Source organism: Castor canadensis, chromosome 10 (assembly GCF_047511655.1).
Source record: "Castor canadensis chromosome 10, mCasCan1.hap1v2, whole genome shotgun sequence".
In the NCBI taxonomy this organism is placed as follows: Eukaryota; Metazoa; Chordata; class Mammalia; order Rodentia; family Castoridae; genus Castor; species Castor canadensis.
Genome location: NC_133395.1, coordinates 9,004,904 through 9,032,607, shown reverse-complemented (window position 1 = coordinate 9,032,607; position 27,704 = coordinate 9,004,904). Strand labels below are relative to the sequence as shown.

The following is a 27,704-nucleotide window of genomic DNA, read 5'->3' as shown; positions in this document are numbered from 1 at the left end:
TCGCTTCTTTCAGGAGTCTCTCTTTGTATTTATTTATCTGACAGTTTGATTATAATGTGTCTTGGTGTGGATCTCTTAGAGTTCTTTGAGCTTCTCACATAAATATATCCATATTTTTCATCAAATGTGGGAACTTATCAGCCATTATTTCTTTTGACTATCTCTATCTTTTCTTCTCTCTGTTCTCCTTTGGGACTCCCAGAATACATAGGTTGTTGCACTTCATGGTGTCCCTAGGTCCCTTAAGCTTTCCTTAATCTTTCTTGTTTTTTGTTTTTTTGTTTTTTTTCTGTTCTTTAGACTCAATAGTCTTGGTTGTTCTATCTTCAGGCTCATCCATTCTTTCTTCTGCTTGTTCAAATCAGCTATTGAATCCCTCTTGTGAATTTTTTACTTTAGTCACTGTAATTTTTAGCTCAAGAATTTCTTTTTGGTTTCCTTTTAGATTCTTTGTCTCTTTATTGTTATCTCCATTTATTCATACAGGCATCTTCCCTTAGTTATTTGAACATTTTCAAGACAGTTTTAAAGTCTTTGTCTATCAAGTCTGCCTTCTGGTCTTCGTCTGAGATGGTTTCTGTTGGGTATTTTGTTTTTTTGAGTGAACCATACCTTCTGTTTCTTTTATGTCTTTTTTTTTTTTAAATTGGAAACTGTACTTACAAATGTAATCTTTTTTGTTTGTTTGTTTTTGTTTTTGCTTCGGTAGTACTGGGGGATTGAACTTAGGGTCTCATGCTGCATAAGTAAGCACTTTACCACTTAAGCTATGCCCCCAGTCCAGACACATGCAATCTTTTAATGTGGTAACTCTGGAAATCAGATTATCCTCTTCTTCAGGGGTTTTTGGGTTTGTTTTATTTTTGTGAGTCTGTGCTGGTGAACAGCCTGAAATGTAAACTTAAGGGCTTCTGAGATGTTTTTTTAATTTATTCTTTCCCTAGACATGGACAGTGACTTCCAAATTTCCCTGTGTATGTGGCTGTTTTGAATATCCTATCCCAAAAGGTAGCAAACACAGGAATATGAAGGAAAGTAAAAGACAGGAAAAAGTAACACAAAAAGACACTGGCCCTTTAAATCCCCTGGCAATTGCTTCAGCTGAAGAGGAGGAGAGTTCAACTAGGAGAAAGGAAGCACTGACTGTGCTTCCTTCCAAGATCTAAAGCAGTAATCAGCAAGTGAAACACAGATACCTGGTTTTGTAGGACAACATCCTTTGAGCCCAGCCTGGCTCCCCAAGCTGTCCAGCAGCTCACAGTTGCCTGCAATTGGGCTGAAGAATAGGTAGGCATTACCTTGCTATGAGCTAAAATTGACTGAAATTATCCACAATTCACTGTCAAACCTTCCCCTGGAAAGTTCCATCTAGAACAGACTCCAGAGTTCCAGAATAGTTGCAGCAAACAGATTCCAACAGTGTGATCATTGTCTAGGAGGGAAACAGGTTTCTGGTGCTCTTTGCTCCCCATTTAATTCTGATTTTCTTGAAAATGTGATTTGAAGTATGAGGTTTTTTTCTTTATTCATTTATTCATTTGTGCATACACTGTTTGGGTAATTTCTCCCCCATGCCCCCTGCTCCCTCCCTCTTCCCTCTCACCCCCCAAGCTTCCAGGCAGAACCTGTTCTGCCCTTTTCTCCAATTTTGTTGAAGAGAAGACATAAACAATAATAAGAAAGACATAGCGTTTTTGCTAGTTGAGATAAGGATAGCTAAACAGAGAGATTCCTAGCATTGCTTCCATGCACAAGTGTATTACAACCTGAATTGATTCATCTCCACCTTATCTCTTCACTACTTCCCAGTCACCTTCCCATATTGACCTCTGTCGCTTTAAGGTTACTGTATTATCTCCTCTGTAGTGGGGACATCAAACACTTTCAAGTTTTGGGTTTCCTACCTATCCCCATTCCTCCTGCATGTGCTCTCCCCTTAGCGTGTGACCCAAGTCCAACAACATTGCTGCATTTGCCCTAGGTCTAAAGTCCACATATGAGGAAGAACATATGATTTTTGGCTTTCTGAGCCTGGCTAACTTCACTCAGGATGATATTCTCCAGTTCCATCCATTTACTTGGGAATGATAAGATTTCATTCTTCTTCATGGCTGAGTGAAATTCCATTGTGTATAAATACCACATTTTCTTAATTCATTCATCATTAGTGGGGCATCTTGGCTATTTCCATAACTTGGCTATTGTGAATAGTGCTGCAATAAACAAGGGTGTGCAGGTGCCTCTGGAGAAACCTGAGTCACTTTCCTTTGGGTATATCCCCAGGAGTGGGATTGCTGGATCATATGGCAGATCTATGTTTAGATTTTTAAGAAGCCTCCATATTGTTTTCCAGAGTGGTTGCACTAGCTTGCATTCCCACCAGCAGTGTATGAGGGTTCCTTTTTCCCCACAACCTCGTCAACACCTGTTGCTGGTGGTGTTTTTGATGATAGCTATTCTAATGGGTGGGTGGAATCTTAGTGTGGTTTTGATTTGCATTTCCTTTATGGCCAGAGATGGTGAACATTTTTTCATGTTGAATTTCTTCTTTTGAAAAAGTTCTGTTTAGTTCAGTTGCCCATTTCTTAACTGGTTCATTGATTTTAGGAGAGTTTAGTTTCTTAAGTTCCCTGTATATTCTTGTTATCAGTCCTTTGTCTGATGTATAGCTGGCAAATATTTTCTTCCACTCTGTGGGTGGTCTCTTCAGTTTAGAGAACATTTCTTTTGTTGTGCAGAAGCTTTTTAATTTTATGTAGTCCCATTTGTCCATCCTTTCTCTTAGTTGCTGAGCTGCTGGGGTTCTATTGAGGAAGTCCTTGCCTATCTATTGCTTCCAGAGTATTCCCTGCTCTTTCCTGTACTAACTACAGAGTTTTGGGTCTGATATTTAGGTCCTTGATCCATTTTGAATTGATACTAGTATGGGGAGATAAACATGGATCTAGTTTCAGTTTTCTGCAGGCAGATAACCACTGTTCCCAGCAACATTTGTTGAACAGGCTGTCTTTTCTCCATCTCATGTCTTTGGCATCTTTGTCAAAAATAAGGTGGGCATAGCTGTGTGGATTCATATCCAGGCCCTCTCTTCTGTTCCACTGGTCTTCATGTCTGTTTTTCACATGTACCTGTTTTTATACCTTCTGAAAGAATTGACCTCTTTCACCATATGAAATAGTGACAGTATTTCTTGTTCTGAAAATTACTTTGATACTGACATAGTTATTCCTGCTTTCTTTTTTTAGCATTTGCATGGTACATATTTTTCCATTCATTTATTGTAATTCTAGAATTTATATTTCTTTATAGCTTGTTTCTCACTGGAAAAGATTTGCTACATTTTCATTTATTATAAGAGCATTTTATCAGTCTCATAATGCATAGTTACAATACCTACCTTAAAATCCTCATCTGCAGATTCCAAACTGTGGGTCAGGTAAGAGTTGGCCTTTTTTTCCCCCTTGAAAATAACTCATATTTTCCAGTTTTCTCACGTGTTCCGTAATTTTAGATTGTTTCCTAGATAGTAGGACTGCTGTATTGATTCTGGTATATTCCTCCCAATAGTGTTCTTTTTTTTTTTTTTGTCAGACAATTAATTTGGTTGAACTAAAGCTGTAAGTTCTATCTCTTGGAGATAGCTCCAGTTCACTTTGGTTCTTTTAGCCTATGTTTTGTTCCTTGGTGTCTACTCTGTGCATCTATAGTTTAGGGGTCAGCCCAAGATTTGTGCCAAATTTTACAAGAATTTGGGCCCCCTTTCTTTGTGGCTCTCCTTTTGTTGGGTTCTTCCTCACCTCATTTTCCACTCATGGTGATTGCCTAGAACTCTGTCTTGTGGTTCTCTGAGTAAAAATGATGATGGGTTTTCTTTCATTTGCTATCTTAATACTTAAAAGCCAGTATAGTGTGTGTGTGTGTGTGTGTGTGTGTGTGTGTGTGTGTGTGTGTGTGTGTGAGTGTTGAGGTCAGGGGTTATGTGGGTATGTTGTGGGTAGGGTGAAGAAGGGAAATGGTTATTGTAAAGGGTAATTTATAAAGGTTACCGAAGTTGATGTGATGAGAAGATAGAAGTGTGCAGGGGATTTTCTTTTATGTTTCTTGACACAGCTTCTTTCCTACAAATTGAATGAAACTTTGCCTGGGACCAGATCTCTTTGTGGTAGAGTAAGTATCATAGCCTACCAAGTTAACACAATGAAGTGTGCTGGCATATGTGCTCTCTTACCCCAGCAGGGAATCACACAAGTCAATGATAAGAGGACAGAGGCAGGCTCCTGAAGTCCTGGAAGGGAAGCATGTGGACAGAACACTTCTGTTCTGATTGAGGTCACAACCCCTGATGGTTTATTAGCCTTACATCTTTAAGTGGCTAGGAAAAGTACTAAGGAAATTAGGTCATTATTACACAGTGAAGACATCTTTAGAAATGATGAACAGACACTTTCCTGTCTTCTGACTGAGATTCATTTTATCAGTGAAGGAAATTTGGCCAGTGAGATTTAACTCATGTTTGCAAGTGTTTGTTCAGTTCTGAAAAATTTTGTGTTATGTTCTCTGTGAATACCTAGGACTAATTAAAAGGGAGGAAAAATTCTTTCTTTCTTTTTTCACCCCCTTTTTCTGGGAATACTGTGGTTTGAACTCAGGGCCTGAAACTTTCTGGGCAGATGCTCTGTTACTTTAATAATGTCCCTACCCCTTTTTGCTTTTATTCATTTTCTGAAGAGTTTTGCCAGGAGCTGGCCTGGATGATGGGTGATTTTACTTACACCTCCTACATAGCTGGGATGACAGGTGCATCCCTCTAAGTCCAGCTTATTGGTTGAGATGAGGTCTCGCAAACTCTTTGCCCATGCTGGCCTCCAACTGTACTTTCCAAGTAGCTGGAATTATCGGTATAAGCCACTGCACCTGGATGAAAAAAATTGTTTCTTGATTGTGTAGTTTTCATTATTATAGCACTTTATACACATTCCCTGTGTGACAATAGCTCCTGAGCACCAATTGGTTTGGAGTGCCATGTAGTTGCATTGTAGGTCACTGTGAATGAATAAAACAGAACTCTTGTCATGTTTATTTACTAGGTATCTATATAATCTGCCTTTTGGAATTTATGAAAAACTCATAAAATGTTAACCTTCAATTAACTTTTATGAGACACAACTCATTTATGGAATATATGTATATATGTACATTTCATTTCTAGAATATATGTGAAAGCTGTTAAAATTATTTGAATCTAGCTGATTGGAATAGTAATAACAAGTTAACAAAATTAGCCTTAGGTGTTATTTATCAATATTTTAATTTATAAATTCTTTTAACTGGATCTTACATGAACATGACTTGAAAATAAAAAGAATAAAAAATAAACAGGATAAATTTTCACTTTTCCCTTTGCTGCACATGTGCACCTGTGTGTTTGTGTATGATACATATATGCAAACACATGCACACACACATGCAGAAAAGAGACTTTCTTGGCTTTTCTGTTCTGGTTCCTGGTGCTAATGTTGCATTTTAATAGTGTACATGAGTGCATCATTCTGGTTTTTTTTTTTTCAGTGCTGGGAGTTGAACTCAGGGCCTTCCTTTGTAAGTGCTCTTCCACTTAAGCAAAACCCCCAGTCTCTTTTATTTTAGTTTGTTTTTTGGACAAAGTTAGTAGGAATCTCTTGCTAACTTTTCCTTGAGCTGGTCTTGGACTGAGATCTTCCTGCCTCTGCCTCCACAGCAGCTGGGATTGCAGATATGCCACAGTGCCCAGCTTTTGAGATAGCATCTTGCTAGCTTGTACTCCTCCAATCTTGATCCTCCTGTATCTACTTCCCCAGTAGCTGGCATTGTTTGCATCATTTTAAATCCATTTTATGATCTCTGAAGACCTGGAGATATTTTTAAACACCACATCATCACTTTATTGGGTCCAATGTGTTGGTTTGTGCTTTTGTAACAGAATTGCATTGATATGATTCTATTGCTCTGTAGAAAACATTCATCTTCTGGAAAGTGGTCTAGTTTCATATTTTATTGTTGATAATTTGATTTTCTAGATGTGGCCAAAGATACAGTGATTGATTCTTTTACCAGCTAAGTGACTAGTTCTGGAGTTGGAATATAAGAACTTGATGGGAAATAGCACTTATGGTGGTTTAAATTGTTTTATTCTCTTTACATTCTAATTGAGGTTGGGAACTATTCTTAAAATATGTGTATTTTTCAATATGCTTGCAGATATCATCATTAGAACTAATGGTAATAACATTTTAATTTTAGTGTATAATTTTTGTCATGATGGTTCATTTCATCTTTCATCTTTCATGTATTTTGCCCATGTATTCTAGGCAATGCAAAGAAACAAGTTTCCAAGAAAAAAACTTCAGATAAAAAAGGAAGACATCAGAGGGAGTGTCTGTATCATTCTCCTCTTGAAGACATCAAACAGCGGAAAGTATTAGACCTGAGACGATGGTAATGTTATAAGTTTTTATTTTTCAATTTAAAAAAATCTATATTTTGGCATCAATTTTATTTTTTATAATCTAATCAATTATATGTATGATAAACATTTTTAGATCTAAGACTATATCCAGGATTTCTAAATATTTGAAATTTGTTACAAGTTTTTGAAGTAAACAGCTGTGAGCTCTGTCTGTGATTCCCAGACTTGCTTGGCCATTAGCCACCCATGATTGCACACAATGGTGTCCAGATTTCACGTTGCTTAAATTTTGATGTATGTATGCCTGCTTATTCTTTGCTGAAGAATTTTCAGGGAAATGACTGGTACTTATCATACCTCATGTCAAATTAAGTATGCATCTCTCAAATACGACTTTTACTCAATCACAATACAACTCCCATACCTAATAAAAAATAAGCAACACTTTCATGGTGTATAATTTACAGATACAATTCACACTTCCGAACTGTTCTGAAAATATCTTCATGCCTGGTTGAGGACCCCAAAATCCACCACATATGTGTTTGCTTACCATAACCATAAGTTCATAGATCTTTCTTAATTTAGACAATATCCACTCTGCTTCCTTGAGCCCCTTTTTAATTCTAGGATATTAACTTCTATCACTCTTTCTTTATTAGACTGAGTCTCACTGTGTAGCAGCCTGGCCTAGAACTCATGATTCTCTTGCTCTGCCTTCAGTGCTGGTATTACAGGCATGTACTTCCATGCCCTGCTTCTTATTTCTTTGTTTATGTACTTGTTTATTTGTTTCAATTGACAAATAAAAATTGTCGACTTATGGAAGAGGCTTGAGTAGATATCTGGTAGGATCTCCTACCATCTGGATATTTTTCTTTGTGGCTGTTTATTTATATAATCTCAGTACTTTTATTAATTGGAAGTTAGATAAGAAGATTTGATTAGATTCCCATCAAACAGTTTAGCCAAGAATACCACTTAAAATGATCCTGGGTACTGCAAGTTGCTTCACAACAAAAAGCACATAGTATCTGAGTATCCAAGGTTAGAGAGCCTAAGAGCAGTTACTGGGTTAAGGTGGTGGCTAGCTGTTTCTTTCCCCATGCTACTTTTAAGTGGGTGACAGAGGGGCATCCAGGTTGTCATCAACTCTTCACCTCATGTAGCCAAACCACGGACCACTGTTGCCTGAATTCTTGTTGCAAAATGGTGATATTTTTCAATTATATCATGCCTTCTACTTTAACTACCTGGCTATATTATAGGAAGAATTTTCATTTATCAACTGGAACTATTGGGTTACTTTAAAATATAGGTCCTCTTTTAAAGAAAGAACATCTTTAGTTCATGATAGCTTTCAAATATTACTAATTTATTTTCTTTCTTCTCCTCCTCCTCCTCCTTTCTTCTTCTCTTCCTTCTTCTCTTTTTCTGCAGTACTGGGGATTGAACCCAGGGCCTTGTGATGCTAGACAAGGGCTCTACCACTTGAGCCATGCCTCTACCCTGCAAATATAACTAATTTATTATTGGAGTTTTAAAAAGGTTTTTTGATGTTTCAGACGTGTTTTTTTTCCATTTATTTAGTATTTTTAACTAATATTGAACCCAATGGCCTCATACTTGCTAGGCCGGTACTCTACTACTTAAACCATGTCCCTGGCTTTCTGCATCCTATATTTTGGGCTGAGCATTCAGAGATGCAAGAAACATAGTCTTTGTTTTCCCAAGGTTTGAAGCCTTGTTGAGAAGCGTGGAGAAAGAAGAAAGATATGAGCTATCTTAGGTACTTTGTTAGATGATAGGTAATGAATAAATGGTCAACCATGAGAGGGGGTCATGGTCACCAGGAGATGGGTCTTAAGGTTGGAAAGAGAGGGGACACAGGGGGTGAAAGGTCTTTGAAGGGGTGGTAGGCAAGTTGCTGACATGTTGATAATAGACATTAGACAGGGAGTGAGCTTCCAGAGAGTAGTTTGGAGTAAGGCTCAGGCTCAGAGAAGCTAAGAAACTCACCCAACATCACATGGATAATAAGTAGAAGGTCTTGTATTGAAACTGAAGAATCAGATTCCAAAATCGAGGCTGTTTCTTTTTTCTTTTCTTTCTTTCTTTTCCTTCCTTCCTTCTTTCTTTTTCTCTCTTTCTCTTCTCCTCTCCTCCTCCTTCTTCTTTGCAGTGCTGTATATTGAACCCATGGCCTTGCACATGTCAGAGCTATTTCTTTATAATACATCATGATCTTCTTCTTGGGTATCAGGCTAAACATTCATTTATTTGGTGCTGGGAATTGAGCTCAGGAATTTGCACATGTCTGCCACTGAGCTATATCCTCAAAAAATTGAGCCCCATCAATTTTTTTTTCCTGAGGCAGATATAAGCCATTGAAAATTTCTTAACAAAATGATGTTTCACAAAGATAAATTGGAAGTAGTTAGTATGTAGTGTGTATTAGAGACAGAAAAATTAAAACCATTAATTTTGCTTTCTTTGAGTTATGGCTTTGCTTGTTTTTGCTTTTAATCTTTTACAGTTTAAGATTTGTTTTAATAGCAAATATGTATAATTATATTTTAATAGTATAATATGCAAGGACATAAAGGTGTGAACGTGGAAGGATGGATGGTAGAAATGCCTGGATGGAAAGGATCACCAGGGCTTACTTCCCACTGGGAATGTTGTGGGAATTTGGATGTAAAGACCCTTAGAATAGGAGAATGTTGGTATGAGCTTTAACCTGGTTATGAGAAAGACTAGTAAGCAAGTTTGGATTAATGAATAAAGATGAGAGATTTTAAGGGAAACCCCCCTTCCCTTCTCCTTTTTCTTTTTCTTCTTTTAATGTTATAATGACAAACTTGGCAGTAGGAGAAAGAATACTTTCTTACATATAATGCTTTACAAACACATGTGAAGATGAATTTTGCAACATGTAAAACACATGTTATTGGATTCATAAAATAATACTAAAGCTTGAACTCTGGCAAAACTGTCAGCAGCAAAAAAAAAAGTTAATAAATGAATGAGTTTCTGTGCTTCACCAGTGTGGACCATTTAATAATTACCTGTCCATAAATATCTTTTCACTGATGTTCACACCCATATTGATTGCGTGAATCAGGACATTAGAAAATTGTTCATTCTAGGGACCTGTTCTCATCTATACAGTTAAGAGAATTCCAGTGAATTTAGTTGTCACTTGGACCCTTGAGAGGATAAAATTTCAGTGGAAGAAAGCTGGTTTTGTTTGGATGCCTGGAGTTGATCTTGAGATTAGTGAAGTATTTAAGATAGAAGTGGGAGATTTTAATATTACAGAGTATAATACAGGATTAAAAAAACTCTACTCCTCCCTCAAAACCATATACACAAAAAACATGGAAAAATCTCCATTTTCCCTATAACAAAGAAAGAGCAAAATTCCTAAATCATAGGCTCTAAGATGTACTTCTCAAATCCTGAGCATTCTGGAACAGTAGGAAGGAGACAATAAAAATGTCACAGACTACTGCAGGGCAAATCCAATTCAAGTTCCCTTAAACATTCATGCAGTGCTCATCCTGAAAGCATCCAGTGATCAGGGGTGAGGGCAGAAGTGTGAGATGAGAAGCAGCATGGCTTTTTATAGAGATCCTATTTAGCATGGCAGAAATGCAGGGAGGGCTTGAGGAGGAGACCCTGTGCCAACCACCACTTCATTATCTTACTGCCAGACTTCTAGCTGAGGACGCTGCCTCTAGTGAGTTGTGGGGAAGGCAATGATTGATTGCAAGAAAGGAACACAGGCTGCCTGTATTTTGAGGTGTGAGAACACCACAATCATCTCAAATGTTAAAAGTGGAAAAGTATGAACTTCAGTTCTCCTCAAACTCTTCCAAAAAATTGGATAAGAGGGAGCATTTATAAATTCATTTTATGAGGCCAGCATTACTCTGGTCCCAGAACCAGCACTGATATTTTAGAAAAGAAATATGTATCTGAGAGTGGTAGGGCTTGCCTATTTATCCCAGTGACTCAGGTGAGGCAGAAGGATCGTGAATTTGAGCTGACCCAGGCAAAGTTAGCAAGGCCACACCTCTAAATCAAAAGGGCTGGGAGTGTAGCTTGAGTGATAGAGTGCTTGCCTACCACATGTGAGAGCCTAGGTATAATACCTAGTAATAACACTCATGCACACTAAATAAATAAATAAATAAATTCCTTGAGGAATGCTGATGTGAAAATCCTTAACAAAATACTAGGAAACAAAAATTCAACTGTGCATTAAAAAATATATACCATGACCAAATGGGATTTACTCCTGGAATGCAAGGATGGCTCTAAACCTCAGTGTGATGTACATCATGGGAATTTTAGGCAAAAATCACATGATCATTTTAATTGACACAGAATAGCATTTAATAGAGTTCAATATGCTTTCATGGTGAAAACATTCAACTTACTAGGAATAGAAGGGAACTACCTAAACATAATAAAGTCCATATATGAAAGCTCATATTCCATATTACAGGATACAGAAACTTTTCCTCTGTACTTAGGAATAAGACAATGGTGTCCACTCTTACTACTACTCAAATGTCCTGGAAGTCCTAGCCAGGTAAGTTAGGCAATATAAAGGAATTAAAGGTGTCTATGAGAAGGGAAGAAGTAACATCATGAAAATGACATAATCCTAAATGTAGATATCACAAGATTCCATTAAAAAACTGTTAGAATTAAAAAAATTCAGCAAAGTTGTAGAATACAAAACAACTCATTTGTTGCAATTGTATATACTAACAATGAGCAATCCAGAAAGGAAATGAAGAAAAGCAATCCCTTTTACAATAGCACCAAAAGAGTAAAATACTTTGGAATGAGTTTAATCAAGGATGCAAAAGACTTTTGCATTGAAAATTATAAAATACTGCTGAAAGAAGCTGAAGACACAAATTAATGCAAAATCATTCTATTTTCATAGAATAGAAGATTTAGTATTATTAAAATGTCCATGCTACCCAAAGGGAATGACAAACTCAACTGCAATTTCTGTGAAAATACCTGTGACTTTTTTTTATAGAAGTAGAAAAATATCCTAAAATTCATATAGTATCTAAAGGTCTCCATTGCATGTGTCTGTTTCTTCACATTGCATTCTTCTCCCTGTGTGCCTTTTCTTGTAAGGACACCAGTCACACTAGATTAAAGTCCCACTTTATCTCAGTATAACCTCTTAATTAACTTAAACACATCTGCAAAGACCCTATTTCTAAATCAGGTTGCGTTCAGAGTTATCAAGAGTGAAGTATATAGTTTTAGCTCAGCCCATAACAATTAGTATATTATGTCAAAGGACAACTACTATATTTTGTAATATAATGGTCCTAGTTCAGTCTGTACAGTAAAGGTCATTGCTGATTGGTGTATGTACCAGTATTCATATTATATATATATATATATAATATATATATTATATATATATATATATATATATAATATATATATATAGACATAATTTTTCTTTTTTGTAAATAGTTCTTCAGGTATGACTAAAAGTGTGCTTAATGATGATAGGGCTTGTTTTCTTTTCTCCTTTGTCCTCTCTGATTAGTACCTTCAGTAGAAAAAGAGCATTCAAAAGCCAATCTTATTTCTTCCTTGAATACTGCAGTCTTTCTTTTTCTTTATGGTTACATTGGCCTTTGTTGTTTCTCTCAAAATATGAGTACTTGGAAAATTACCTGGTTTATATAGTGTAACTAAAATGTGCCAATAGAAGGATCTTCTGTTACACTTTTAAAATCCTCTATGATAGTTCTGCTCTATGACTTCTTGCCTGGGGCTTTAGCTGAACATGGTGTATAATAAATGGATGGTTTTAGTTTAAGTGGAAGAATCACTATAAAAATTTGATACATGGGAGAAATGCTTTGCTTTGTTTCTCCAGTGTCTCAGAAGTAATCATACATGCAGCTCCAGTAGGCATTCAGATCAAAATTTCATAGTTGATTTTTGAATTCATTTATCATTAATTTTTTCCATTGGTTTGGATAACATTCACTTTAACTAGTAGTTAGCCATAATTAGCTATCCTCACTGTAGCAGGGGATTTGTTATTAGTACACATTTATACTGTGTTTAGTAACTAGAAGATATTTTAAATGAATAAAGATTTTACAGTGCCTTAAATGATCAAAGCTTTCATTATATTAACACTTTGCATCACCATGAGATGTATATTTCTATTATGCATTTTTCATATCCATTTATGTTAAGAGAATATCTTCCATTTTCTCAGGTATTGCATAAGCCGACCACAATATAAGACTTCTTGTGGCATCTCCTCCTTAATTTCCTGTTGGAATTTTTTATACAGCACAATGGGAGCTGGAAAGTAAGTATGTTAGTTTATTGGCATTCCTAAACTCTGAATTTGAAAGTAGTTTAATGTTATTTTTTTCTATAATGGAAGACTTTGAGAATTGATTTTTTTTTGTGTGTGTGTGTGTATACTAAGATAAAACCAAGCCAGGTGCCAGTTGTTCATGCCTATAATCCTAGTTACTTAGGAGGCTAAGATGCAAAGGATTGCAGTTTGAGGCCAGCCAGGGCAATTTCATGGCATGGTGGCACGTGCCTTTCATCCCAGGCTACGTGTGAGGATGAGATGGGAGGATTGATGTTCCAGTCCAGCCCAGAGAAAAAAAGTTTGCAAGACTCCACCTCAATAGAAAAAAGCCAGGTGTTGGGATGTGTGCCTGTCATCCCACTGATGGTGGAAAGCCTACAATAGGCAGATCATGGTACAGACTGGCCTGGGCAAAAAGAGTGACACTATCTCCAAAATAACCAGAGTAAAATGGTCTGGAGGACGACTCAAGCAGTAGAACTTCTGCCTGGGAAGCACAAAGCCTTGAGTTCAAACCCCAGTACCACCAAAAAGAAAAGGAAAAGAGCAACAAAACTGCTTCATTTTGTTATAAGTCTTTTATTTAAAAATATATACATGTATTGTTTTCAATAAAATAAAGATGAAAGTTTTTACTAAAATTGTTTGCAAGCCAGATAGATATATTAACATTAAGACAGATTATATTTTCAAATAACTGGAATTGCAAAATGAAAGGCAATGTTTCTTTTGTAGTCTTCCACCTATTACCCAAGAAGAGGCTTTACATATACTGGGCTTTCAACCCCCATTTGAAGATATTAGGTTTGGCCCTTTCACTGGAAATACAACACTCATGAGGTATGAAGCTGCTTCTTAGAGGCAATGCAATGATTTATAGTTCTGCAAAGTAATGGTGCCTAAGGTGTGAGTGTATCCTGATGCTTGTTCGCAGCTCTTATAAATATGCATAGCTTGGGCTTTGCTTGAGTTTCTCTAGAGCTGCAAAAATGGCCTTTCTTGTTATAGAACTGTTGCTATGAGCAAATCTTCTTGTTATTTTCAGATGGTTTAGACAAATTAATGACCACTTCCATGTAAAAGGATGCTCTTATGTTCTATACAAGCCTCATGGGAAGAATAAAACAGCTGGAGAAACTGGTAGGTGAATATTTGGAAGATTTATACACACACACACACACACACACACATACACACACGCTTTAGGGTCCATCTGAAAGGGGAAAATCAGGACTGAAGGGTGCTTTTCAATATAGAGCTTAATATTTTTACCTCTCTGATATTTGCATGTACAGTTTGTAGAACTTTAAGGCACATCATAAACACTATGATGTTGTTGATATTGCTTGGGTCCATGTTACATGCATGCATGTGTGTGCTGGTAAAGCTGCTTTAGGAGACAGCCTGGAATTTCCAGTTTCTTTTCATAAAAGCAAATGGAAGAGACCTGAGAGTATTTGACACTATGCCTGTATGATAACAAAACAACAGGACAACAGACTATATAGGTGACAAAACTCTATTATGAAACATCTTGGTTATAACTGAAATATTAATGGAACTGATGTTATGGATTATTTTAGTTGCATGCTAATTAAATTATTAGTATTATTTAACAATTTTCATTTAAAATTGTTACAGTATCTTTGGACTTTAAAAGTCAAAAATGGTAATGTAGTTTAAAGAAAACAACTATTCTGATGCTTCTTGAAATGGAATAAAGACTACTCAGGATTGTTGCAATAGGATGTTGTTATAGGGATGAGAGATTAGCCAGGTCAAGGGCTTAGATATCAAGTGTGGAAGATGATAAGGAGCTCAGTCAACTACAAAAGGTAGAAGATTCTCTGCAGACTGACTTGGCAGGATTTTTGTGAAAACTGGACAGAGAAGCCATGGCTGAGAAAAGAACTAAAGAACTTATCAAGGAGAGAGTTGTCAACAGAGTACAATGGTTTCCAGTGTCAAGGATTGAACATAGAGTAAGGTTTGTTTCTGTTGGCCTATCCTGGGTATATCAAGTTAATTATGAGGTAGACAAACTTGTGATTCTACACATACTCGTTTTGTGACCTTGAACAAGTCACTTGTTGAGTCTCTGTGTAAACCTTTTGTCTTTCTGTTATTTGTATCCACTGTGTTGGGCGCTGTGGAGATAAAAAAGGAGATATTTGTAATAGATTTAGCAGGTTATTTTACGTGGAGTAAAGACTTGATAAGTGCTAGCTTTTATTCTTACTGATTGAACTCTGCATTCACATGGGGTCTGTCTTTCTCTGTGGAAAAGACAGCTTAAAATAGTGTGTTGGTATTTTTTCCAGGGAGATGCAACACTCCCCCTCAGGAACTGATCAGGCAATGAGAAACTAAAGCAGGAGATATATTCCAGATTACTAATTTTCTTTTCAGCTTTGTCTGGTTTATTTTTTATGCTCTACATTAAGTTTGAGATTTAAAAAATTTCAATCACATTTTTTCATTCTAAATTGTTTAGTTTACCAGCCAATCAAAAACTGGCTGGAGGCTGGAGTCTGGAGTCTGGATGCTGGATCTGATTTGTAGGTAGGCAATTGTCCACCCTGGACCTACTGAATGAAGCCCAAATACCTCATTTTGGTGCTTGAGGGACTGGCATTATTGTGCCTCACCTCAGCTAGTCTCTTATGGTGGGCCATGCTGGGCTCCTCTCTCTTACCCTCTTCTTCACAAAGTATGGGTGATCGTTAGTCCTTAGCACCATGCTTATAGAGTGGCCTGCTGCAGTACATGTGGAATATGGAATTTCTTACTTTGACAAATTCCAATTCATCTATCCATTTTAGGCTCAAATGGAAGGAAGACTTTTTCTTCTGCATGCTAGGCAAGATTGAATCCACCCCACGGATCATGCCAGGCATCACAGATGGTTTTTTCTGGAAAAACCTGAGCTCTCTTCCTTGAGGGCAGAGAAGGAGGAGGATCCACATTCTTATCATTTATGCATCTCAATGCCTGATGCTTAGGTGTTTGTTAGGAGTTAGTGAATCCTGGAATTCAGTGGGTTGGGATTTGAAAACTTCTAGAAGAGAATTTTTGTTTTTCTTCATCAAAAAAGCAGGCCTTGGGCCTTTGGAAGTGCTTTTTACCCTGATATGAAAAGGAAAATATTTAATTTTTCTTTCTTTGGCTCATCTCTTCTTCTGGCTCCTACCTGCTTTCTCCCTGACTACTCTCCCAAAAACAGAGTCATCCACACTTGGTTCTAGCTCTGCCCCGGCTTTTCATCAGAACACTTGTTGTCTTTCTGCTTCCTCTTGGAGCCTCTCAGTTGGCAGTTTTCCAGGTTTCTAGATGGCATCTGTTCCTAAGGACCTGAAATTTTCATTTAGCAGTCCCTTGAACATTGCCATCTACATTATAATTGTTCAGTAAAAGGTTTAGTACATCTCTAAATCATTTCCTACCTACTTCATGGGACTGCTTTGTATCTCTTTTAATGGAGAGAGTACTAAAATGTATGTCTAGGGGACTAGAAAAAATCAGTGGACAAGATGTCATACATGCATGTGGGGCACAGTAGTCAGCCTGTGGTTCTTAGGCTTGTGTCCAAGTCTGCATTATGAGAGGAGCCCTGGGAAACACCAGGTCAGGACTCCATATTCCTTTCACTCATTTATCTTATTGTCTATGATCATAGGGGATTTTATCAGAGCAGTGCATGGCTTTATCTTGTATTAACATTGGCAACATTGAGACAGAGTGGCAGGATGGATGAAGAGATGAGTCAGTGAGAAAAAAGGGAGTCAATAGGGAGCATGAAAACCCAGAGAAAGTAGAAATAAGAGAATACAAGATGTCAAAGAAACTCTGGGTATATAGGAAACATTAGCTATGTAAATTTAACTAAATTCTCAAAGCAAGAAAATATAGCTTTTTATTAATAGAATGAATGAAAGAGCCCTGGACAGAGTGGATTTAGGGAACACCATTCTGGAATTTTAATAGATTTGTGACCAAATGTCCTTTCCAACTTTAAGATTTTATGCCATAATTTCATTCAAGGTCTCTATTTCCAGATCTTTTGAAATCTGTATTTTGTCTTATTTTTCCATAGTCTGGACCCTTCTGAGTTCTTCATGACTTATTTAAATGTAATGCTTGGATACGAACACTATCCAGTCACCTTAATAATCTAGGATGTGTTAGGAGTGTGGCATTCACTGGGTTCCACTGACTTTTTTAACCTCTGTGTTTAAACTTCCTCTGATATTCATCCAGTCTTTTCATTTGAGGAATGGAATAAATTACCTGTTTTCTTTTTTTGGCAAGGGGACGGTAGTGGTTTCTTCAAATATATTTTAGTTATATATTTCCCAGTTTTATTCCTATTTTTAGGAATGTTTAAATTCTCCCCATAACTTTTTCCTGTGTGTATTTCTGTAAAGGTACGAGACCTGCTGCCCCACTACAGCTCTCTCATCTTCCCCTTCTCCATCATGGTCCTATGCCTTGTTTCATCTCTGAAGTGTTCTCTGGCACTTTAGCCCTTAATTCCTATTAACTTCTGTGGTACTCCATATTTGTCCTCCCCCCCATCATTTGGCATTTAGTATGTGCTACCTTATATCTTATCTTTTTCATGTGAATGTCCAGTTCCTTGTCATGCCATAGGAACTGTCCTATGTATGATGCCCATCACCTTATAGCCTCTGATTGTGTTCAGTGGGTGGAATGGAACCATGTGAAGCAAATGTCTTTTCTGTTCTTGCTTGCTGTAGAAGAAAGAGTTGCTGAGATGGGCTCTTTTCATTTGTTTCTGGGATATTCAGCAGTGAAAACCATTGACAGTTAATGCTGCTTATTTAAAAAACACTCTGAAGTATATCTTCTCTTTTTGTTTAAATTATTTTAATGGACTGTTAGGTGTTTTCCACAGTAAGCTTTAAGTTTTTCTGGGGAAAAGTGTAATTAATTACTGTGAAATTTTGTACTATAGGTTGACAACATTAGCTATCTTAGATGGTTATTTCAAAAGTATAGATTCACTCACCCATCCACTTTGTGCCAGGAAAGTCCAGACTCATGTTTTTATCAGCTAGCTTGAAAATTATACTTATGTTCAGGTATTTAATTTTGTTCTTTCAGTTGGTATTACAGTTTATGCCTTAAGAATGCCAACCCTCACCTTATCCCTACATAACTCACTATGCCCTCCCCATCACCATAGCTACCAGCTTTCTGGGACCTCAGGTTCATATCAGTTGGGCATTAACATTCTGTTTTCCTCATCCACTGTTTCTCTCCAGTTCATATTAAACACAATGCCAGATAGTTCTTTTTAACCTGTAGCATTAATACACCCCTAGTTACTGCATAAAAACTCAGTAGGACCATTCAAAGCCAATACAGATTGGCCTTCCACTCTGTTGTACCTACTGTATTTAAAAGATGTCAAGAGAGCAAGGGCCTCTTGGTCCTTGATGGGATGCTGATGGATTACCTATCACAATTCCAGAATCTCTCCTTACCTTTGAAGATGTAAAAAATGCATTCTGAGATTTTTTTTTAGAGTTCTTTAGGGTTCTCCTATAGATGATCATTTTCTACAGGGTAAGTTCATACCAAACAAACTCAAAGAATGTCAGATGTTAATGTATTAAAGTGAGCATAGCAGTGCTAAAGGGACTTGGCTTCTCTTGTCAGCAGCTCAGTACGTCCACTCATCTTAACTGTGTACCAGACAAGCTGATTCTGGTAGCCTTGCTTTCCTCCCTCTACCGTACAGCTCAAGGCTCTGAATTTGGCACTGATTGCTTTGTCACTTAAGTTTCAAATTTTTTAGACATGTGCTGGTATAGAATGAACTTTGTTCTAACTTCCATCTGTAACAAGTTTATATGTCTTCTCATATACAGATGGCTTGGATGAGCCATCCTACCTGGCTACCTTTAATGTATTAAATTCTGTATTTACTTTCTTTTATTTCAGAGGGTGATCTTTTTCTGACTTTGTCCTGAAATTGTGAGGGTATCCTATGGTAGGTTTCAATCTACTGTTGTACCCTGTGCTCTAAACTAGGTGATATGCTGGTCCAGATTTTATCCTTCCCTCTTCCGTGGATTTTTTCCCCTATACCCTTCCCTTTGGATTGTCGAAATCCTGCTACTTCATTAAGTTTCATCTTGAATGTTACCCCTTCTTGATACCTCAAACCCAACATGTGCCCTTTCCTCTGAATTCTATACTGCTTTTGTTGTGCTGTCTTATTGCAGTGTATTTTGTATCATCTTCTCTATGAGAGTTTGTCTTTTGTCTCCCTGCAGTATCAGTGTAGTTACTAGATGCCCATGAATTAAGTTAAATCAAAATTTCCTCTTAACTCTAGCCAAGTGGCTGTTAAAGTGTGGTCTCTGGCTCAACCTCAGCATCACCTAGTAACTTATTAGAAATGCAAAATCTTGATTCCCCATCCCAGACCTACTGGGTCAGGAACTGTGAGGATGAGTACTAGCCCTCTATTCTCAAGTTTGAGACCTATTGCTCTGTCTTCCTAAACAGATGGTGTCCAACCTCCTTATCAAGAGTGTGGTTTTTCCATTGATAGGAAATAAAATGGTGCTCCTGAATATATTCTAGGATGAAATTACTTATTCATAGTCAGACTAAAGAAGTTGTGTATTTCATTTGACTTAAGAAAGGAAATAAATGTGAAGTACACAAAAACTTCTGTTGAAGTTATAATGAAAGTTCTTACGTTAAAAGTTTCAGGGCTGAGGATACAGCTCAGTGGTTAGAGTACTTACCTGGCACATGCAAGGCTCAGGTTCAATCCCCAGCACTGTAAAAAAAAAGTTTCAGTTATTTGAGAAAACTTTTTATTTGGCATTTTCACAGTTTTAAAAAGATTTCAAAAGTTTTTCTAAATCACTGTGTATATAAACATAATTATTGAACTTATGAGGAGTTTAAATATACACATTTGTACTTATTCATTATTTTGGAACCTATCTACAATTCAATTCAGTTATGGAAATGAAATACTAACTTTCTTCTGAATTTAATTCTAAAAGTTCTTTATCTAGAGCTGCCCAGGGGACTTAGTTTTTAAATTGTGAAGACAGATCCAAAAACTGCAGAAAGATTTGTTATTTGTCATTATGAAATAGAGATCATTTATTTATTCATAGGTTTCCTTTCAGACAGGGTCTTGCTATGTAGTCAGGCTTGCCTCAAACTCACTTGTAACCCAGGTTGGCCTTGTTCTTCTGCCTCACATTCCTGAGTGCTGGTACCACATGTTTGCACCACCATGCGTTGCTTAAAATACAGATTTTAGTAGGAAAAATCCCCTGTCTGTGCAGGAATGCTTTGATGGTCCACCATGAAGAAAAAGTATGCAGAAGGCCCATGTGAAACTTTGCAGAAAGAGTTTAAGTTAGAAACGTTTTTATCTCCCTGAGAAGAGCAAATTGTGTGCGGTGGGCAAGGCCCTTCCCCTTGGCTCTCTGCTGTAGCCATTAACCTGCTGTTCTTCATGCTTTCATCTCTCTCAGTGGCCAGAAAGTCGATCATTATAATTATAACTTGTGAGCTTTTATCTGCTATTTTTAGGATTTTCAGTTTTAATGCACAATTTCTTAATAAATAATTTAATTTCTTCCAGGAATGCAAGTTAATGAAACCTCAGTTAATGGCTTTGAGTACTGATTGCTGGTAAAAACTTGTTTCATATGGTAATACTTTTGAAATTACTTGACAACTATTATAGTTACAGGAAACAGACAAGGAGGAATGGTTAGAAGAGGCTGTTATGCTACTCCAGCCTGACTCTCTAGAGATGTTCTTACAACTCTGATTATGAAAGTGACATCTCTCATCTGGTATAACTCTTGTAGAAAAGATGAAAGTGTATGTTAATGGGGGAAGCTGGCATTTTTGAAGCTTGTTATCTGGAGGTTATATTTATCCACATACATTAGTTGTCTTTAAATTGGGATGCACACACTACATATATTAAAATGTTTATATTTTAATCTAATTTAATTTAATGTTCTTTTTGTATATCTCCTGTAAGGAATTATTAGTACAGTTTTACATATATATGTATACATATGTATATATGTGTATATATGAATATGTATGAGAGAGAGTTTATAAGCCAATATTTTGGGCATACTTATTCAGAAAATTTTAGTGACAGATATATACACAACTAGAAAAGTTGAGACCAGTACTATATACACAAAGTCTTATACAGTAAATAAATTTCATAGTCAACTTTGTGAATTATTAGAATGTTTTGGATATGTTTAATTTCTTTTCTGCATTGAACTTAATGTGAATTTCATTCCAAAGGGTAAAACCAAAAACAAATTCATTAATGTTTTTGTACCTATCAATAGCTTTTTACTTTTCCCCAGCAGTGTCAATGTGTTCCAAGTCATGCCTTTTCTGTCTCTCTTTTCTTAACTAGTTCATTGTATAAAATTTGAACATTGTTTTGTGCATCCTCAGTTTGTTTGCCTGGTTTTGTTTTTGTAGCTTCAGGGGCCTTGTCAAAGTTAACACGAGGACTGAAGGATGAATCGTTGGCTTATATCTATCATTGTCAAAATCATTATTTTTGTCCAATTGGCTTTGAAGCAACCCCTGTTAAAGCAAATAAGGCATTCAGGTAAGCATTTGCATATTTTACTTGGGTACTTCACCAGGAAAATATATTGTAGAAAGTGTTTTGAGGAATTAAAAATATCTAAGTATATTAGAAACTGAGAAGTTTGGTAATCATCTTTCCTTACACCAAAGTAGATTATTCCTTAAATATTACAGCTTATTGTTGTGCAGAATTGCATTTAGTTAATTACACCTTAACTAATGCCCACCAAGATGCTGTTGCTCAGTCATTGTAAGAAAAAACTATTTGAAGAATCCTGGTTGCAAGAATTGTCCAATTTTTATTTCCAGTGTCAGGAGCCATTTTACCTTCAGGGTTATGTTTGTTTCTTTCTTTGGTATTCCAGAGTCTATGTTTTATAAATTACATTTATTTACATAGAGTTAAACTTATATCTTTTTTTGAAAGTGACAGTCCTAAGAAAGAGAAGGTAGATGAATTTGAATACTATTTCTTCTCCTTAGCAAGTTTTCTTCACGATGGGTTGAGCAAATGCCAGGATAGCTAAAAGCAAAGGGAGAAGTGTTAAGAATTGGTGAAAACAGAAGCCATACTTCTGTTTGAGAAGAGGTCCTGGAGCGCATGGTCATCTCACTGCGTCAAGGTTCTAACTTTTTCCATTTGGGTCATAGGGATTGGTAACTGAGGATACAGAAGAGGCAGGTTGCCCTCAAAACTGCGTCTTCAGTAAGGGACCAAGGTCCAATGGAGAACATAGTTACGTCATCTGAATAGGATGGGTTCTTTGGGACCGGATGCCATGAGGCCTTGGAGTCCCATTCAAAGGCCCTTAAGGATGTGGAGAAAAGGGGAATCCAAGATAGGCAGGAGCAAGTTGGGGAACCAGGGAGCTGGATATTGTGTTTTTGTGAATGAGGAGCAAGAGAGAAACTGCTTGGTCTCTCACATCCTGAAATACTTTGTTCATCTCTCTGGAGGTAGAATTTCTTATAAGTGAGGTACACTGTTGTATTTCTTTTGTGGTTTCATCCTACAAATTCACCTTATCTCATGAATGTACCAAAGTAAAACATAAACTTACCTCCACTTTCTACCCTTAGAGTTCCTCGCCAATTCCTGTACCATTACCTGAGTTAAAAAACAAAAAACAAACAAACTATGCATATCCCAAAGCTCCATTCCAGACCTATTTGAATTCAAAATTCCAAGATGGGACTAGGGCATCAGTGTGTTTAAAAGTTCTCCTGGTACATTATCACTTTAGGGTTATATTTTTATGATGCATTTTGAACTTCTTACATGTAGAATGAAAGGGGAAAAGTAGCTAAGGAGTGCTAGGATGTGTTTTTCCTGCTAGGATCTGAGGGTAGTGTCTAAAAACTTTTTAGCACTAGATTTTGAAGGAGGAATAAAGGCTTAAATTTAATTTATGGATTCACTTTAAGTTTACCCAATCCTAAATTCTAAATTCTAACTCTAGATTAATGAATGCCATCATTGAATAAATTTTGGTATATCTTTTATTGATATGTAGCTCAAACAATATATTAAAGGAAGCAAATGATCTTTATTGAGTTTTCCATGAATGTATTTTATATTTAGCAGGGGTCCTCTCTCACCACAGGAAGTGGAATACTGGATTTTAATTGGAGAGTCAAGTAGAAAACATCCTGCCATTCACTGTAAAAAGTATGCTACAGTAGCTTTCTTTTTCTTTAATTGAGATATTTAGAGTAAGTGAAATGCACAGATACTAATTGTATAATTAGATGAGTTTTGATAAATGTATATACTTGTGTAATTACCACTCCATTGACACCTTTTCATTTCCATGGAAAGTACCCTCATTCTCCATTCTTGTCCAGCCCCAGAGACAACCTGTGTTTTGATTTCCATAATCATAGATTTGTTTTGCCTATTCTTGAATTCCATATAAATTGAATTATACAAAATTATTTTGTGTCTGCTTCTTCATTCAAGTAACACATGAAGAACCCTTGCTTTTCCATAAAAATTTTGGAATTTGTCACAAAAGCCTGTTGAGAATTTGATTAGGATAGAATCTATAGTATTTATAGTTTTGTTTGAGAAGAGTTGACATCATAACAATATGGAATACTTAATTTCTCTCAGCAGAGATTTATTTATTTGTTTGTTTGTTCATTTCTTTTGATAATCCTAGGGTTTGAATTTAGGGCCTGGGGCTTGCTTGAGCCACATTCCCCAGTCTTTTCGCTTTAGTTATTTTTCAGGGTTGGCCTCAGGCCACTATCTTCCTACCTTTGATTCCCTTTGTATTTTTCAATATAGAGTCAAGTCTTTTGTTACATTTTTTACTAGTTTTTTTTATTATAAATGGAGTTTTGAAAAAATTCATTTTCAAGTTATTTTCTGGTTGTACACACTCCTCTGCCAATTTTCCTATGTAGACCTCAAATTTTACATCTTTACCAAATTCCTTTATTAATTCTAGTAATTGGAAATACAAAATCATATTGTATATTAATGGGGAAATGTTTTAAAATTTTGGTCAGGCTTAATGGCATGTGCTTTTAGTCCCAGCTACCTACTTGGGAGGCTGAAGCAAGAGGATGGAGTTCAACATAGTGAAACCCCATCTGAAGAAAAAGAAATTGATTTAATTATAATTGAAGAAAGTATGGCATGTTGCTGCTTTAGCCTCCAAGATATTATCTAATATGTTGACACATTTAGTTTTTAGGAAAAATAATCAGTTGTAAACTAAGAACCTTGAAAATAGTTGGATAAACATGACTGTCATAAAACAAGTTCTTAAAGCTTAGTAGGTAGAACAATGCTGAGATAGAGAATTGTTGCTGTGATGATATTGCAGCGACTTGCTCTGTGGAAGTTTCATGACAGTGGTACTTTGCACCTAAGGATATTTGTGCTGTATCCTTTCTTCTTAAATGTAGATGGGCAGATATTGTCACTGACCTAAACACTCAAAATCCAGAATATCTAGATATCCGGCACTTAGAAAGAGGGCTGCAGTTTCGAAAAACAAAGAAGGTAAGAAGAACACCATTGTATTTGGAAGCATTTCCCAAATGACCAAAATGCAGTATTTTCCTCGATATTCTTTATTCTAGGTTTCTTAACAGAAGCCCAGTTCAAACCATGTTACTGGTAAAGTGAAAATTATTTTAAGGATACAGGGCTATCTGTAAAACTCAAGGGCCAGGAGAATAGCTTGCAGTCAAAGGGAATGATACCCAGTATTGGAGCCAAGTAGCTAGCAATCTCACTATTAGGTAGGCTGTATGTTGTTCTTGGCTCTCTGTTTATCTGATTACTACTTGAAGTTTATCACCTTTCAGTTTATTTGTACCTCTCAATGAACAGTTCAGACTAATACTGACCTACCTTGGTACAGTCCCTTAGTCTTTGCCCAAATTAATTTTGATTATGGGGCAGAGCCATGTATACAAACAAGGCTTTGGAGGGGGAAGCTCTCAGAAAAAGGGAAATACATTGTGTGGATGGAGTATATGTCCTTTTGCTATAATCTGACATATGCACATTTGTGTGTGTGTGTGTGTGTGTGTGTGTGTGTGTGTGTGTGTAATCAAATGTTGGTGCCTGAATTAGGCAGATGGGGTGAGAATAAGTTGTGGAGAGGCGTATGGAGTGGGGAGAGGTGTTTTGGCTCCTGAGGACTTTGTTATTTTTCATAAAGGTAGCTATCAGGAAAGATGTGTAGGATAGTGTGCTCTGATGAGGTCTGAAAAGAAAAGTACTGTTTTCTGACATGTGAAAGAAAAAAAACAAACAAAACCCAAGGGAGACAAGTAAAGTCCATAGCAACCCACAAATTTATGATTAATTTCTCTTTATTCCTTCTCAGGTTGGGGGAAATTTGCATTGTATCATAGCATTCCAGAGACTTAATTGGCAAAGATTTGGCCTTTGGAACTTTCCATTTGGAACCATTAGACAAGAATCACAACCTCCAACACATGCCCAGGGAATGGCCAAGTCTGAGAGTGAAGACAATATCTCCAAGAAGCAGCATGGGCGTCTGGGTCGGTCCTTCAGTGCTAGTTTTCACCAGGACTCCTCATGGAAAAAGATGTCTAGTATCCATGAGAGAAGGAATAGTGGATACCAAGGCTACAGTGATTATGATGGGAATGACTGACTGTGCTGGGTGCAGAACAACAGGCGTTATCCATACAGCTATTACATACAAGACTGAGTTAAAACGGTAGACGATTTTATAAACTCTGTTAATAGGAACAGATCTTGTGGTACAAAGCATAATCTTATAGTTATCTAGTAAATAAGCTTACATATGATTATGATGGGTGATTTCAGATATATAAGCAGATAAGCACAGATTGTTGCCCTTTTAGAGTTAAGAGTATATAAATAATCTGGACAGAAAATTCCATAAAATCTGATAAAAATCACAACTGCTTCTAAACACAAATTCATTTAAAGCATCAAGATTTAAAATACTTAAGCATGAAGTGATTTCTTATGACTTGATTCTTAGGCATTTGTGACAGATAGTTTTATTCCTAAAATCAAAAGATAAGGCACCATCTGCCCTTAAAAAAACGGGGGTATCAATTTTCTAGTTTTTGCTCATGGTTAAAGCGCATTTAAAATTATTTTGAGTCTAGTAGTTCTTTCACTTATTGCAGTATCTTGTTTGTCTCCTTTGTTTCCTGAATAACTGTCTCAGGAGTCTCAATAAAGAGGCAAAAAAGAAAAGATTCCAGAAACTGATCTTTTCTATTGGTGCATATGGATGACTTGCTGCATTGATTCAGATATTCTTGACTTGGTATGTAACTGTGAAATATCAACAAGAACCTTAAGTCTTGAAAGACACTTGTGTGTCTAGAATAAACCTTGTTTTAGGAATACAGTAAAAGAACAAGTGACATCTGAACTTTCTGTACCCAATGTAATCTGTATGAAGAGGTTTTCTGGCATTTGATTGGTCCCTACCTGGTATCCTATGTTAATAAGAGTGTTGAGACACTTAGGAATGTCCAGATCACTCTGAGGACAACATCTCTTCCAAACTCTGAACTGTTTCCTTTTTGAACCATATAGATAATTAGCTGTTTGAAGTGAGTGTTATGTATTTTACAAGTGTGGATTTCATATATTTGAGCTCCTCTCTAGCAGCTGTCAGTTTTTCTTCTGCCAACCTGTGAGTCACAAACTTCTTGGATCTCTTGTTCTTTCATTTCAGGGGCTTGTTCCAGGATTTAAATCAGTAACTTGGTGATTACAAGGTGCTGAATATGTTGGTAAGGTATATTGCAATACACCTCAAGGAGAGGGTTCAGATTTTTATTTTTGAAATATTTTCATTTTTTCTCTTGAATTTTATACCCATTTACCCACTCATACATGACTAGCCTACAGAAAGGGATATATATTATGAAATGTCATTTTTCTGAAGAGAATATTTTGCTTGATGTGTAAAGGACTGAATGAGATTTGTAGGTTGTTGATTTTGTTACTTCATACTGGAACTTTTAAAACGTTTTCATCAAATAAACTTTCGTTTTCTACTTTTAATCATGTGAATGTTATTGAACCTTTGTTATCATTAGGGTTTACCCTTATAACTGAAGTACATGATAATTTGTTTGATTCTGCCTAACAAGAAACCATCTTGAATCTTACATTTATAATCAATGAAAAATATAAATTACAATGAGTATAATTTTAGATGTCCTTAAGACTTTATAATAGGAAATGGAAAATTTGATTCTTTGTAAGTGTGTCAAAAAATTTCATTTTTACATTGGCTTGAACCAAATGAATTTTTGTAGGTCATGCATGGTTGTTAAATACAAGCTATTCAATGTAGTTCAACTGAATATTTCACAGATGATGTCGATATAAGGAGCCAACAGGAAAGGAAAAATGCAACATAAAATACAAAATTAAAGAATAGAGTTTATATGGACGGATTACTCATTACTTTATAAAAGTCTTGACATGTGTGTTCGCTTAAAACCTTGACTTACAAAGTATGGCAGTTATTCAGAGTACAATGAGGTTGGGTTTTGTGGGAATGTTTTTCCAGAAACTATGGGCAGGAGCTACTACACCCCTCTCCTTGACAACTAGTAACACTGCTGTCCTGTTTGAATTCTTGGTCAGCTCTTCTTAGGAGTCTATATAGATGCAGTGAAGGTTGAAATACTTTCTCTGTGCTTACTAGCTATATCACACTGGGGCAAGTTAAGATTAATTTTTCTGTG

The 27,704-nt window shown here is 36.4% G+C and overlaps 1 protein-coding gene across 6 annotated transcripts in view; it reads left to right on the top strand.

The window, feature by feature from the left end:
* The window catches only part of Bivm (basic, immunoglobulin-like variable motif containing), a 35,346-nt gene extending 8,334 nt beyond the window's left edge, over window positions 1-27,012 (top strand). For 5 of the 6 annotated variants that reach the window (XM_074043023.1, XM_074043024.1, XM_074043022.1 and 2 more), the window contains 8 exons: window positions 6,348-6,474; window positions 12,726-12,821; window positions 13,572-13,676; window positions 13,882-13,976; window positions 21,357-21,489; window positions 23,053-23,139; window positions 24,387-24,483; window positions 25,319-27,012. In XM_074043023.1, coding sequence (XP_073899124.1) covers window positions 6,348-6,474; window positions 12,726-12,821; window positions 13,572-13,676; window positions 13,882-13,976; window positions 21,357-21,489; window positions 23,053-23,139; window positions 24,387-24,483; window positions 25,319-25,612 — 1,034 coding nt within the window. In that variant the 3' untranslated portion in view covers window positions 25,613-27,012. The remainder of the gene's footprint in view (window positions 1-6,347; window positions 6,475-12,725; window positions 12,822-13,571; window positions 13,677-13,881; window positions 13,977-21,356; window positions 21,490-23,052; window positions 23,140-24,386; window positions 24,484-25,318) is intronic. The other variant, XM_020184384.2, reaches the window with a different exon arrangement.
* The last annotated feature ends 692 nt before the right edge of the window (window positions 27,013-27,704 follow it).